Source organism: Vulpes lagopus, chromosome 6, assembly GCF_018345385.1.
Source record: "Vulpes lagopus strain Blue_001 chromosome 6, ASM1834538v1, whole genome shotgun sequence".
Lineage (NCBI taxonomy): Eukaryota > Metazoa > Chordata > Mammalia > Carnivora > Canidae > Vulpes > Vulpes lagopus.
Genome location: NC_054829.1, coordinates 51283536 through 51297408, shown reverse-complemented (window position 1 = coordinate 51297408; position 13873 = coordinate 51283536). Strand labels below are relative to the sequence as shown.

The 13873-nt window shown below is 38.1% G+C and overlaps 1 protein-coding gene across 2 annotated transcripts; it reads left to right on the top strand.

The window, feature by feature from the left end:
- Positions 1-2599: 2599 nt before the first annotated feature.
- C6H14orf28 (chromosome 6 C14orf28 homolog) lies at positions 2600-12730 on the top strand. Of its 2 annotated transcripts, none has more exons than XM_041760051.1 (5): positions 2600-2737; positions 5491-6015; positions 8283-8372; positions 9718-9852; positions 10816-12730. In XM_041760051.1, exons 2-5 carry the CDS (start codon positions 5492-5494, stop codon positions 10997-10999), a joined length of 933 nt encoding a protein of 310 aa, XP_041615985.1. In that variant the 5' UTR covers positions 2600-2737; position 5491; the 3' UTR covers positions 11000-12730. The 2 variants fall into 2 exon arrangements, with proteins under 2 accessions (XP_041615985.1, XP_041615986.1); XM_041760052.1 differs by lacking the exon at positions 2600-2737 and adding an exon at positions 3131-3269.
- The last annotated feature ends 1143 nt before the right edge of the window (positions 12731-13873 follow it).

Below are 13873 nucleotides of genomic sequence, written 5' to 3'. Positions count from 1 at the left end.
ATTGGTGAGGATGCGCGGGAAATGGAACTCTGAATACAGTCTTGATGGGAATATAAAGTAGTTCAACCACTCTGGAAAACCATTTAGCAATTTTAAAAAATATATATATCTACCATAAGACCCAACCATTCCACTTCTAGATTTTTACCCAAGGAAAAAGGAAATGTATGTCCACACAAAGACTTGTACACAAATGTTCATAGCAGCTTTATTGGTAATAGCCCCAAACTAGACACAACCCAAATGTCTACCAACAGATGAGTGGGTAAGTTGCAGTACAACCATATAATGGAATACACTCAGCAATAAAAAGGAATGAACTATTGGTACACAGAACAATATGGACAAATGTTGAGACAGTGATACTGAGCAAAAGAGACTAGACCCCCCCCCCAAAAAAAAAACCCGTCTGATTCTACTTACATAAATCTTTAGAAAATGCAAATGAGTGTATAATGACAGAAATTAGATCAGTGGTTGCTTAGGTGTGGGAGGTAAGGAGGAATGCAAGAAAGAAATTACAATGGGGCATAAGGAAACTTGAGGATGATAGATCTATTCACTTGACTTATATATAAGGGATATATACCTCAAAACTTCACAATTACATACTTTAGATATGTTCCACATATTACATGTCAATTATACCTTAATTAAGCTGTCTTTAAAAAAAGCCCTGGGCAGCCCTGGTGGCTCAGTGCCTTAGCGCCACCTTCAGCCCAGGGCGGGATCCTGGAGACTCAAGATCGAGTCCCGCGTCGGGCTCCAGGCAGGCCTGCATGGAGCCTGCTTCTCCCTCTGCCTGTGTCTCTGCCTCTCTCTCTCTCTCTCTCTCTCTCTCTCTCTCTGTGTCTCTCATGAATAAATAAAATCTTTAAAAAAATAAAAAAAAAAAAAAGCCCTGCAACTCAGTTTGTCAGATTTTAAGAGGAGCACAGGGGAAGCGGAATGGAAATCTCGGTTAAAGGCTTCAGTGAAGTTTGTGAATTACCCAAGTATGCAAAGAATCCATGCTTCCCTCGCCTAGCTAAGCTTCAGCATGAGTCACGTTTCTGCTATTCTCCAGAAATGGTGACAACCACCACTATTGGGTTTTGTTTTCAGGAAGAGAATAACCCAATCAGTATAAAATTAATTTCCACGTCTTGTGAAAGATTATCAATTGAGCATATAATCCACATTTTAAAACACTTTTCAAGGGTGTTCTACTTGCAGAATAGTTTTAATATTGAGACTAAAGTTTTTGCATGTAAATTCCAATACAGACACACTAGTCGTTTAATCACTCAGAACCTCAGTTTCTTCATCCTTGAAACGCCGTAAGAAAGAAGAAAAACCGAGAAACTAAAAACAACAGACTGTGCCAGAAGTATTAATTCTTCCCTTTTGGGCAGAGCCTCTTTCCTCCTCCTCTGAGCGATGTTCATTTCTTCCTATCACCACCTGCAGTAATAATCTTGAGAAAGGCAAACTTGTACCCTCCATTCCTCTATCACTAGACTCTGAGAGAGGTCCACAAGGAAGGTCCTTGTCATAGCCCTGACCGACCATCACACTAGTCAAGAGACCCACCAGACTCAGCGGTGACCGAGGAGCCCAGTGATGTGTTGGGCGGGCCTTGAGCTCTCTGTATTGCATGTTCTGGGGGTTGGGTTTCACTTTCCAGAGCATCATTATTCGTTGAACAGTTGGATGGGTAATATCTCAACAGCATCTGCATTGGTAATGGAGGGTAAGGTAGTTTTCCAGGGTGGCCTGGGTTCTCCAGGAGCTAAGCCATATAAGCTCCGACCCTTTAAGCGAGGATACAAGAACTAGGGCTTTCTGAATAGAACAGTGGTTGAGCCCACGGACTCCAGCACTAAGCAGCTCGGGCTTCAATTCCCAGCCATCACCTAATGTGTGGTACTTGAGCATTTCCAACACTCAGTTTTTTCGTCTCCACAGTGGGGCTAATGTCTATCCACGTTATTAACTTCCTGTAAATTACAGCACCCTCGCCAAATTATGAACACTAAAGAGAGGCATTAACCCACTAATTCACCTCTTCTTAACTACATACTTACATCAAAAGCTTGCATAATTAAAATTTGCTGGGAAAACGAAGCTTTCCCTTCCGAGTTAAGCCCATAAGAAGACAAGACCTAGAAGCAAACTAAAACCAAGGTCCTAAAAGGATACAAACCTCAAAACAGCCAAGCAGGTTTGCCAACAAAGCTCCGCCTCCACGCAAGCCCGGCCCACTTCCGGCTGCCCCACCCACCCACCCTCTGACACTGGAACGCCGCCCCTCTCCGTAAGGTCCCGCCCCCCCGCACCTGATCTTGGCTCCCATTGGGCGAATCTGGATGCTGTATACACCCCCGACACACGCACGTTTGGCAGGGGCGTCTTCGCGCCTGCGCAGCAGCGCCGTCAGGCGGCTGGGTGCTAGGGGCTGGGGGGAGGGGGCCGGAGGAGGTCAGGCCGAATCTTCCTCCGTAATAAGAAGCTACGCGTCCTGCGGTCCTGGCTCCGTGGGTCGGGTCGGATCGGGCCTGGGCGCTGGAGCTGCTGTGGCTCCCGCCGCGGCGGGTGCGATGGAGGCCGTGCCAGAGCCCAGCACTCACGCCGCGGAGGCCCAGACAGCGGACGGTGCTAGTAGATGAGGCGGCGGCGGCGGCGGCACGGGCTCTCCATGAGCAAGCGGCGGCGGCGACGGGTGCGGCGGCACCGGCGGTTTTCGGTCCCCGGGGAGGTACGAGAAGTCGGCTTCCTGGTGGACGGAGACTGGCCGGTGTGGGGACGCCTTCCGCGGCCCGGCTCTGCCGCCCAGCGCCCGCAGTCGCAGGCGCTTAGGGGACCAGCACCTGGACGCGGGCGAGGCCGCCCAGCCGTTTCACCTGCTCCGGGCTCGGGGACCCGCCAGCCTTGCGGGGCCAGCCCCAGGTGCCAGGCCTTGGCTAGCGCAGAGGGCCGGGGCCGGGGCCGGGGCCGGGGGCGGGGTAGGCGTGGCCGGAGCGCGGGGGCCGGAGGCGGGCGCCCGCCGCGGCCAGCAGGTCCCGGCCGCGAAGCCCCGTGCAGCTTCGCGGGGGAGCGCGTGGCCGTTTTCCAGGTTATCTCGGGGTGCTGATTCCAGAGAGGACCCCTAGGACCGCCGAGCTCTTAGGGAGTGCAGCATGCTATGCCGAGGGCGAGCGGCCTAGGTTCTCACGACCGGCTTGGAGTACAGACTGTCACCCTTGAAAATGACCGCAAAAGAAAGGTGTCGTTTTGCCAAGGAAATAGAGGTCGGTGGAGTCTTCCTGGCTTACTTAAACTGGAGGGGGCCTGTTGAATCCTGACAGTGATGCCAGCAGCACACCTCCTCCAGGGCTTCTGATGCAGTGCTTAACGAAAGTCTCTTTCGACGGTGTGGTGAAATCTCAAAACAATTTTTAGTGAAGCTCTTGGCAGCCATTTCCCCACCTTTTTTTTTTTTTTTTTTAATACTCATTTTTGTTGTAATTTTCTTTGTAACAAATCACCATCTTAATGCTGAAACGATTAAGTGTCCTCTAGTTCTTCCAGTCCTCTCTACCCCTGTCTTTCCCTTCCCCCCTCCCCCGCAAAAAAGGCTAAAGAAGTTAGTTTCGTTTTACAGATATATATATAAGTATACATAAAATTGTAGTTTACCCTTCTTAAGTATATCCATTGCTGTAGTTATTCTTTATTCGGTCATGTCTAAAAGATAGTTTGAAGAAAAACAGTGCAGAGATTTACACGATTCCTTCCCAGTGCAACATTTGGGAATCTGAGCTCAGGCTTGTGACCTTGCTACAAAGTTTTTTAAAATTACACGGAAATAAATGAAACCATGAAGAAAGTTGTTTTCATTTTTAAAGCATTTGAATGCCATGGGGTTTTTGAAAAATCTCCAAAAACATTAAGAAACAGTTGGTGTTTGCCTAAGGCTCCAGATTTGCCACGCCCTCTTATTCCTAAATGGTTGGCTAGAGCCAGCATGTTACTGACTATGAATAAACAGCTACACTGAAGACTAAATATAGTGTTGAATATTTTAGAGCCCACAGTATCTTGCCTCAAGCTGAAAATACTGTGTGTGCGTGCGCCCGCGTTGTATATATTGTAGAACTGAACTTTTAGTCGGCTAGTATTGTAAAATCGGTTTAAATTTAATTTCTTTAAAGTGTAAAAACAGTTTTTGGTTTTTTTTTAACGGTAGTTAACACAATGTTACATTAGTTTCAGGTGCACAACATAGTGATTCTGCAAGTCTACTCTGTGAACTTCATTTCTTACACAAAAACACATAGGTCTGCACTTCTGAATATTGGATTTATGTTGTGCCTGCTTTTCCTTTTCATGAAAATATACTTTTCATGAATATTATTTTCATGAAAATATACTTTTCCATAGAAGCAACATTGAGGAACCCTATAATGTTTTTAGTTTAGGCAGTTATTATCTCAAGTAAAGCCGTATTTTCAATTCAGTTTCTTTTTTTTTTTTTCTTTTTCAATTCAGTTTCATTAAGACCTCATTCTTTAACTTTTTACAATTTTGCTTTGTATAATACACATGACCTGAACATGTTACTAGAATACTCTCAGTGACTAAAAACAAATTGCTTAGCTAACTTCAAGGTTAGGAGAAGGATAAATAGTTTAAAAAAGGAGGACACCCCCATTCATTCCCAAAACATAAAAAGAGGGGAATCAGATTACTTACCAAGTCAGATCTTCACAGCAGGTTAAAATAGAATATCCAGAATAGTCCTAAACTGTAAATGAAAAATCCCAAAGTGCATAGAAATAATTTTTCTATCAACTGTGCACTATTCAGTTAAGTACTCTGGATTACTTTTCATATGTGGTCTTTCAGAGATAATTGGCCATTATTCTGTAGCCCAGCTAAGAATTCCATTATAGCATTTTCATAAGTGGAATCATGTATATTAAAAAGGAAATGAAGCACAGCTTGTATTTTGAAGAGCTAAGGAGGTTTACATGAGGAATGCGCCCGACCAAATTTAGATTGCATCTTCAAATAGCTCTGTTTTTATTTAGGATTTTTTATTTCAGGGTCTTCCTATGTCACAGATAAAATTATATAAAATATAATTAGTATAAAAGTCTATCAGATGCTCATCCTGCACCTCAAAAAAGATTGCGCTTCTTAAGTGGTCTTTCCAGAGGCCATCATATTGCAAAAAAAAAAGGCTCAGCTTGAATCACTTTAAATATTTTTGTTATATTGGTAGACCTTCTAACCAAATTTAATTTGATTTTTTTTTTAAACGATTTTATATTTAAGTAATCTCTATACCCAACATGAAGCTCAGACTTACAGCCGGGAGATCAGGAATCACAAGCTCTACCCACTGAACCTGCCAGGCACCCCTAATTTGAATCTTTATATAGCTTTGTTTCCATTTGAACATATCTCATGCATTTAACATATGAAATCACAAATTTACATGTTCTATTTTAAACTTTTAAAATGCAGGATGAAGACACTGTTTGAAGAGATCAAAGCATCAATTAAAAATAACTATAACCAAGATCGCTCATTTTGGAGGCCTGTTCTTCCTTGGGGAGGTGTTTTTACTATCAAAGCTGGCCGCAAAGCAGTATCCTGTACGCCACTCTATGTTGAAATAAGACTGAAAAATACCTGCACCATAGATGGATTCTTGATGTTATTATATGTCATTCTTAATGAAAATGAAAACTTCCCCAGGGAACTCTCTCTTCATTTAGGTCGGGAGTTTGTAGACTGTTTCCTTTATTTAATGGACACCTACAGTTTCACAACTGTGAAGCTACTTTGGATTTGGGACAAGATGGAAAAACAGCAATACAAATCTGAAGTTCATAAAGCTTCATTAATAATTGATTTATTTGGGAATGAGCATGATAATTTTACAAAAAATCTCGAAAATCTCATGTCTACCATACAAGAGAGTTACTGTTCCAACTGGCGATGCCCAACTCGAGTGCAGGAAGATCAGCAACGCACAATTAATATAAAGTAAGTTTCTTCAAAGTCTGTCACTTTTAACAAAAGTAATATATATTTTAAATGAATGTTGCTATAAATAAATAAATATAGTCAAAGTGTTTCCTAAAGTACAGATCCTGTGCATTTACTTACACATAGCAACCACACAAAGGCAGGACTGTAGTTAAGTCCCATGACAAAAGTGTTACCATTTATTAAATCCAAATATCGGGATCCCTGGGTGGCGCAGCGGTTTGGCGCCTGCCTTTGGCCCAGGGCGCGATCCTGGAGACCCGGGATCGAATCCCACATCAGGCTCCCGGTGCATGGAGCCTACTTCTCCCTCCGCCTGTGTCTCTGCCTCTCTCTCTCTCTCTGTGACTATCATAAATTAAAAAAAAAAAAAAAAATCCAAATATCTTAGAATTGACTTTAGAAAACCAACTGGTAACTATTATTTAACTTGGGTAGTAATGAATTAGTATGCAAAATGTTTTACTCATGCATTGAATTTGCTAATATGACTGTAGATAATTTTTTGTGTCACAAACATAACCTCTTAAAGAACATTTAATACTCTACTGGAGTGTGTCATCTCTGGAATGGATTTCTGTTGAATAGGGTATTTCTACATGAACAAAAAGATTGAAAATATTCTTTCTTTTCATGGCCAGGGCATAATTATAGACAGAAATCCCAAACTTGGAATCTTCATACCTGGAGAAGATAGGATGTGAGGAGCTCTTTCATTGACTAGGAGAGGTGCTGATAGCCTGCCGAGAATTTTGGCTTTGAGAGAAAAGGCAGACCTCTAGACTGGTAAATGATAGGGAGGAAGGCCAAACTGGCAAGCTCTAATGGAGTGTTGGGAAATATTAAAGCCCCCAAAGGACATGAGCTGGGAAAAGGATAACTGCCAGTGGAAAAACAGGACAGAAAAACAAACCCAAACATGTTGTTGTCAGAAAGTATATTTGGCCCTGTGGTCCAGAAAAGCAGCTTAATAGATGTTCCCTTTTGAAGATATACATCAGATACCCTAACTTATTCGCATTTCTTCTTAGCATATTTAGTTTAATATTGTAACATCATGCTACTTATGGAAAGCTGAAGGTATTTTATTCTTTTTAGAGTCTGCCAATTAATGCCTCTCTTGTTTCTGAAATACACTTTGTCCATTTTCCTATACCGCTGATATGATGAGGTTGATTTTAAAATCTCTGTCAGGGAAAAAGGTTTTGTTACTCTAAATTATAATGGACTAAAAAGCATTTTAGAAATTTGTTTTTTGGGGATCCCTGGGTGGCGCAGCGGTTTGGCGCCTGCCTTTGGCCCGGGGCACGATCTTGGAGACCCAGGATCGAATCCCACATCGGGCTCCCGGTGCATGGAGCCTGCTTCTCCCTCTGCCTGTGTCTCTGCCTCTCTCTCTCTCTCTGTGACTATCATAAATAAATAAATAAAAATTTAAAAAGAAAAAAAAGAAATTTGTTTTTTAAAAAATGAGTTTCAATTTATGTATGTTTTAGAGCTATAATTAAATATGTATAATACTATATTAATGCTGATATTTTAAGCATCTCAATGAAATATTTTTCATCATATTCCATATATATTCCATATAACTTTTTAAGGCTTTTGCCTATATTTTAATCCTATATTTAAAACAATCTCTGAGGGATCCCTGTGTGGCGCAGCGGTTTAGCGCCTGCCTTTGGCCTAGGGCGTGATCCTGGAGGCCCGGGATCGAATCCCACATCAAGCTCCCGGTGTATGGAGCCTGCTTCCCCCTCTGCCTATGTCCCTGCCACTCTCTCTCTCTCTCTCTGTGTGACTATCATAAATAAATAAAAATTTAAAAAAATAAATTAAAAAAAATAAAACAATCTCTGAAATATGTAGGAAGAAATTTTTTAACAAATCCGGTAACCGAAGCCAACAATGGCTATAGCTTGCATTTAGTCATGTAATTAATTGGCAGCTCTCATAATTCTGGGTCCTCCTTCTCCCAAAACCACAATCTCCTCTACTGAAATCTCTCAAAAATTTTTTAAAGTAACAACTGCATATTTCAGGATCACTTTACAGAAAGGTATAATGTTTCTTGGAAAGCTTCCTGCATTGATGTTGATTAAGTTCAACTGATTTCTATAATTATAACAAATACAAAGATGAAAAATAGAGGTTATACTTTGTTTGCTGTTAATGAATTGACCTGTAAAATTTTGTTATCCTAATAATGTATTCAACATGTAAAATTCCAAAGCAATTCTTACATAGATTTTGTAATGTTGTAGTCCTCCCCAAGAAATTCCTCATGGAAACTTGATACGACTGGCTGTGGATGAGTTATTCTGTTCCAGGATTGAACTGTGTGAAGAGAGTGGGTGAGTATATAATACACATTTAAGGTGAAAGTATTTCTGTTTTTTATAAAGAAACCTGAACAGATATGCTCTTTGATGTTGATACTTTATGAAATAGCAACTCACAAGTATTTAGGAAGCCTAATGTTTTTGGAATCTTAACACCTACTGTAGCTTACTATGCCATTTTATGCTGTGTTGTCATTATCAATCTTCACTATATAGAATATCATACTACATTTAATTGATGAATACAAAGCAAATGCCTTTTCTTTTTTTCCCCCACTGCTGAGTAGGTACAATAAAACCTTGGTTAACCGGAACCCAGCTAATCGGACCCTCAATTAACTGGATTTTTTTCTGCATTCCTCATTTAGGAGAAAGAGGTAAATGGAAACCAAAACATTTAACGTAGTTAAAAAAAATTCAAAAGGGGCAGAACATATTCATCCCAGTCTCTTAACAATTTCTATATCTACAGTATTGTACAATGCGAATTAAGATTTAGAAGGATGATCTTACAGCTAATTTAATCACAAAAGAAGGGAAGAATAAAATACATTCAATTAATTATACTTACGTCCAGAAAGTGAACTAATGTATTTTAACAGGAAATACTGAAACAAAATGGTTTTCTGATTAATTTTTTAGTCAGTAAAATTTGTGAATCAAAATACTGTGCCCTGAGTATTCCGGTTAATCGAGATTTTACTGTATTTGTGATATTCTGATTTGTGGTATTCTGATCCATATGCTTAATATGTGATACTACTAAGAAAACAGAATTTGTTTCATCCTAATGGCAAAAAGATGCAATTAGGGAATTTTATGCAATATAAAGGGGACTGGAAGAGTCCTACTATTTATCTGCCAGTATTTTCCTTTGAAACCAGCTGAGAAAAAAAATGTATCTACACATGAAAGCTTTTACATCATTTCAAAACACTACATGTTTATATAAGCTTAGAAAAAAATAGCTAGAGCTTTTCCTGGAGTTTTACAAGTATTCTTTTTTTTTTTTTTAAGATTTTATTTATTTATTCATGAAAGATACAGAGAGAGGCAGAGACACAGGCCCCATGCAGGGAACCCAATGTGGGACTGGATCCTGGGACTCCAGGATCACGCCCTGGGCGAAGGGAGGTGCTCAACCACTGAGCCACCCAGGCGTCCCTGCACATATTATTTCTTATATATATAGAATCTCACAGCTTATATACTTCTGGGTATAGGTATATAAAATACTACCTATACCTAAAATAGTTAATTATACTTATTATGAAATTAAGTAATAAAGACAACCCAGAACTGATAAAAGGCAGTTGAGTTTAAAGTATAATAAAGTTCATGCCTATTTCTATTTTAGGTGTGGTGGCTTAAGAGAATTTTCCCAGCGAGTTTTCTGCCATGGGGCACCCCCTTTTGTTGTCTTAAATATGCAACATTGGAAATCTGAAGATCTGGCATACGTACCATATTACTTGGATTTATCTGATCACAAGTAGGTGGCTTTTTTGTGTGTTTTATAAAATTAATAATAAGTAAATTGATTCTATTTCTCTGCTATTCTATCATGACTATGGCTAGCCCTTAAAGGCATACTGTTGAAAAAAATCATAGCTATCTGTAATTCTGTGTCTTCTGAATAAGATTAGAATCCACTACAGGAGGTTAGTCACTGGCAGTGTGCATAGTGGTTGGACTATGAAACAGAATTGAGTTTAAATCCCAGCCCCACGTTTTATAAGCTACATAACCTTGGGGCAGAACTTAACCAGCTTTACAGATCAGTTTCTTATCTTGTAAAACAGAGATGACAGCACCTATCTGGTACATTATTGGAGGATTTAATGAGGCAATGCATGTAAAGTGTTTAGAATAGTACCTGATATGTCATAAAGAGTAACAACTGGCTATTACTTGTATTTCAGGTCAAAGTAGTGTATAGTACGAGGTTATCGTTTAAACAAAAAATGTTACTTTCAGCATCATAAATAATGTCTGCATACAAGCTAGGACATACAGGGTCTTTTAACTTTTTGCCTTTAAAATTAGGTTTTGTGTGTGTACTTTCTCTTATTTAATAGAATGATACAGATTAAGAGTTAATCTGTTAAAATGTTTTTCAAAATCCTTAAATTATATCAATTTTTAAATTCTTAAATATTTTACCCCAAATTACCAATTAATTATAGTACATGATTTTTTATAGACGGATATATTTTTTAGGGACTAGAATGCGAACTATCAATATTTTTATTCCTTAATTAAGAATTTAAGGGGTACCTGTGTGGCTCAGTTGGTTAAGCATCCAACTCTGGATCTCAGCTCGGGTCTTGTTCTCAGGGTTGTTAGTTCAAGCCCCGTGTTGGGATCCACACTGGGCATGAAACCTACTTTAAAAAAAAAACTTAATGTTCAAGAATTTTGTCTTTTTTGCTACACTTTGTCATTTAATTTGCAGGTACTTGTTGGAAGGTGCCACATTATTTAACAAAGAGGAACATCATTATTCTGCAGCTTTCCAGATTGATGGACATTGGATGCACTATGATGGCCTCAGAAATGTGAATTTAATTTTGTTAAATAAACCCCCAGAGTTTCTCCTCTTGTCATCATTGGTTTATATTCGAGCAACAGAGAAATAAATATAGACTGATGCTAAATTAAATTGTTTTCCCGCCTGCCCATCCTCCCCCAGATGAAGGGCTTTTATTTTGTATATACTTGGTATCCAAGGAAATAGTTAAACTATACTAGTTTCAGAGGTATATTTTCCGGTGTTTAGCCCCAGGTAAATATTATATATAGAAAATCTATGCAAAAATGTTTGTATTTCTTTTTTCTATGTCCTGGGTTTTTTATACAGGCATACTTTATGTTGAAATAAAATATATCTTGTAGCCTTTGTATTTTTTATTTATATGTACTCAAAAGATTTTTACAGTTCTGTCTTTAAAACCAAGAAAATACTTCACCATTTGAATTCTCAGTTTTTCTTTTTGGTTGTTCAAATAAAACCTGGGTACAAGTCAGTATTTCAGTTTATATAAATTTAACAGTTCAAAATGTATCTGACTATCTTTTTTGCCCTACCTCACTAAAATCCAAAGTGCACTGTTGGATCTAGTATGGATTTGAATGTAGAACTTAGAGATGGCTTAGTCTTTTTTACCTGTTGATTTGCCTAATTTCCCTGCAGCTGTTTTTAAAAATACTTTGGTGAGAATGTTTTTCTGGACTTGAATTATTTCTTTATAATGGCAAATTATTTTAACCACTTGCTCTAAAGTATTATAAACCTGTCAGCAGATTTTAAGTGTTAACTAAACTTTGCAAGCTTAATTATAATTATTGTTACAAATAAATTATATAATTAAACAAATATAATGGAAATATAATAAAAATCTATTCTGAAGATAAGACAACTATAAATATCAGGCAACTGACTGATGCTTACTAATGCTGAATTAACAATAGAAATGTACTTTAAATATATATTTAAGAGAAAATGGTGCCTGGAATATTTTTCTCCTTGTAAGTCATATTGGCACAGAGAAAAAGAATACTTAAATTTTTAGAGTAACTACTGGCTTCCTTGTAAGTAGTAAACTGATAGCATGAGGGTTTGATTTGCAATATAAATCACTAGAATTTTATAGTAATCAGAAATTATGTTTATTTTCAAAACCCTAAGATCTTTCTTCCTTTTGCAATTTTAAGGGAAAAAGTAATCTCAAGGGAAAATACTTTTTGCAATTATCAATATCCACTTCAGTGTTTAATTTCAGTTTACAGTCCATCTTAGGTTTTGGGTTGAGATTGCATGCAGTATACTTGGAGATTACTACATGACAACACAGTTCACTGCCGTATACCAAATTGGTAAGATTTAATTCAGTAAATTAAGTCTTACGTTGGCTTTGTGCCATATTGAAAGAACTTAGGAAAGAATGAATAAATTTGAGTATAATGCTGAGAATGTCTCACTTTGAGCAAATACTTTGAATATTATGTCTTACATAGGATAAAAAATAGTGATTTATTTTACAAAAAATCTACCCCAGAGTTTATTTAAATAATCCCCCACGTGTATTTACATAGAATTTGATTTATATTGAGTTTTTCTGGGGACACCTTATTGCATGAATCAAAATATACAAAAACAAATATTAGCATATACATAAGTGGTTTGTTAATTCTTAATGCAGATTGTTCTTTTAAGAATTGCACTTTATTTGAAATAATACTAGTTTATCACAAAAATAATGACTTACCTACCTCACAGGGTTGTTGTGAGGATTAAGATGTTTGTTAAAATCTTGACTACCTTGAACATGTAAATAAAAAATATATTTTTCTACCTCTTTTATATACAAGTAAGTCTCCCAGATTCTGTGTTACTAATGAACTTTTTAGATCTTTTAAAGTATTTATTTGGGCAGTTGCTTCTATCAGTAATGAACTTAATGTGTAGTAGATTTTAAGTATGCCTTCTGGACCCTGATTCCAAGAGGGTTGGATTTTAAGGATAATAGGTAATTTATTATTATTGTAGTGGTTGGTTTGTAGAAAAAAGCAATTTCCCCTGCTGACCAAATAGTGGGTAGAAAATAGGTGAAAAGTAATTAAATTATCTGCAGAATGTGAAGTGAGGGTATGGAAAATTAAAACCTTAAACACCCTTAGAAAAATTTGGACTGCTAGAGTGTGGGGGACGGGGTTAGGGGAGCAGTGAAAGATAGGAAATAATCGTAATATATTCTTAATAAAAATGCCAAACACTGTAATTATACCTCATGGAAGAAAAAAAATGATTTGAAAACCCTGGCCTCAATCAGAGGGAGATAAAGAACAAATAAAGCAAATTTAGGGAGGAATGTCCAACCTCTTTGAAGAAAAGAAACCTCTGCTCCTTGTTTAGCAAATAATCTTACAGTTATCCTTCAAAGTTGCTTTTCGTTATTATTAGAGTTGATTTAATATCTGAGGCGTTGTCACTGGATCTGATCCAAACAAAGAGGAAGAAAAACTGAAGATAACTACCTTGGACATGCTTACTAGCATCCTAGTATCCTCTAATGTTCTATTTCATTCCTGGAGTATGAGCAAACAAGTAAGCTATATAAGCAAATAACTCCTATGACCCATAAACAAAAAGCTGTGCATGTTGAGCACATCAACAGTTTAGTCTTTAAATGATTTAATGATATTTAATTATTTGAAAATAACTGTAATGTGCTATAGGCATAAAAGGTAAGCAATTCAAGCAAAAATGACTGCAATTATTGCTGCTGAACTACAGCCAAATCAAACACTTATATTCTCATCTTTATCAGTGTTCTAACATTTAAAATCACCAAATTCTGCTTTAAAAGCTACAATCAGCTTTTGAAGTTTATCTCAATGGTTTGATGCCTAACAGGTTCCTACCCATGCAGCTGGCCCAAGGTTCACTATCTGGTCATGGGGACAGCCTTGAGCCTCGAATTTAATTTGATCCCAGAGAGAACATAACCTTT

Bases quoted from the DNA above. Each gene is read 5' to 3' on its own strand.
- C6H14orf28 (XM_041760051.1), top strand. From the start codon at position 5,492: ATGAAGACACTGTTTGAAGAGATCAAAGCATCAATTAAAAATAACTAT. The intron at 6,016-8,282 runs GTAAGTTTCTTC...GTAATGTTGTAG, and splicing joins CAACGCACAATTAATATAAA to TCCTCCCCAAGAAATTCCTC. The intron at 8,373-9,717 runs GTGAGTATATAA...TTTCTATTTTAG, and splicing joins GAACTGTGTGAAGAGAGTGG to GTGTGGTGGCTTAAGAGAAT.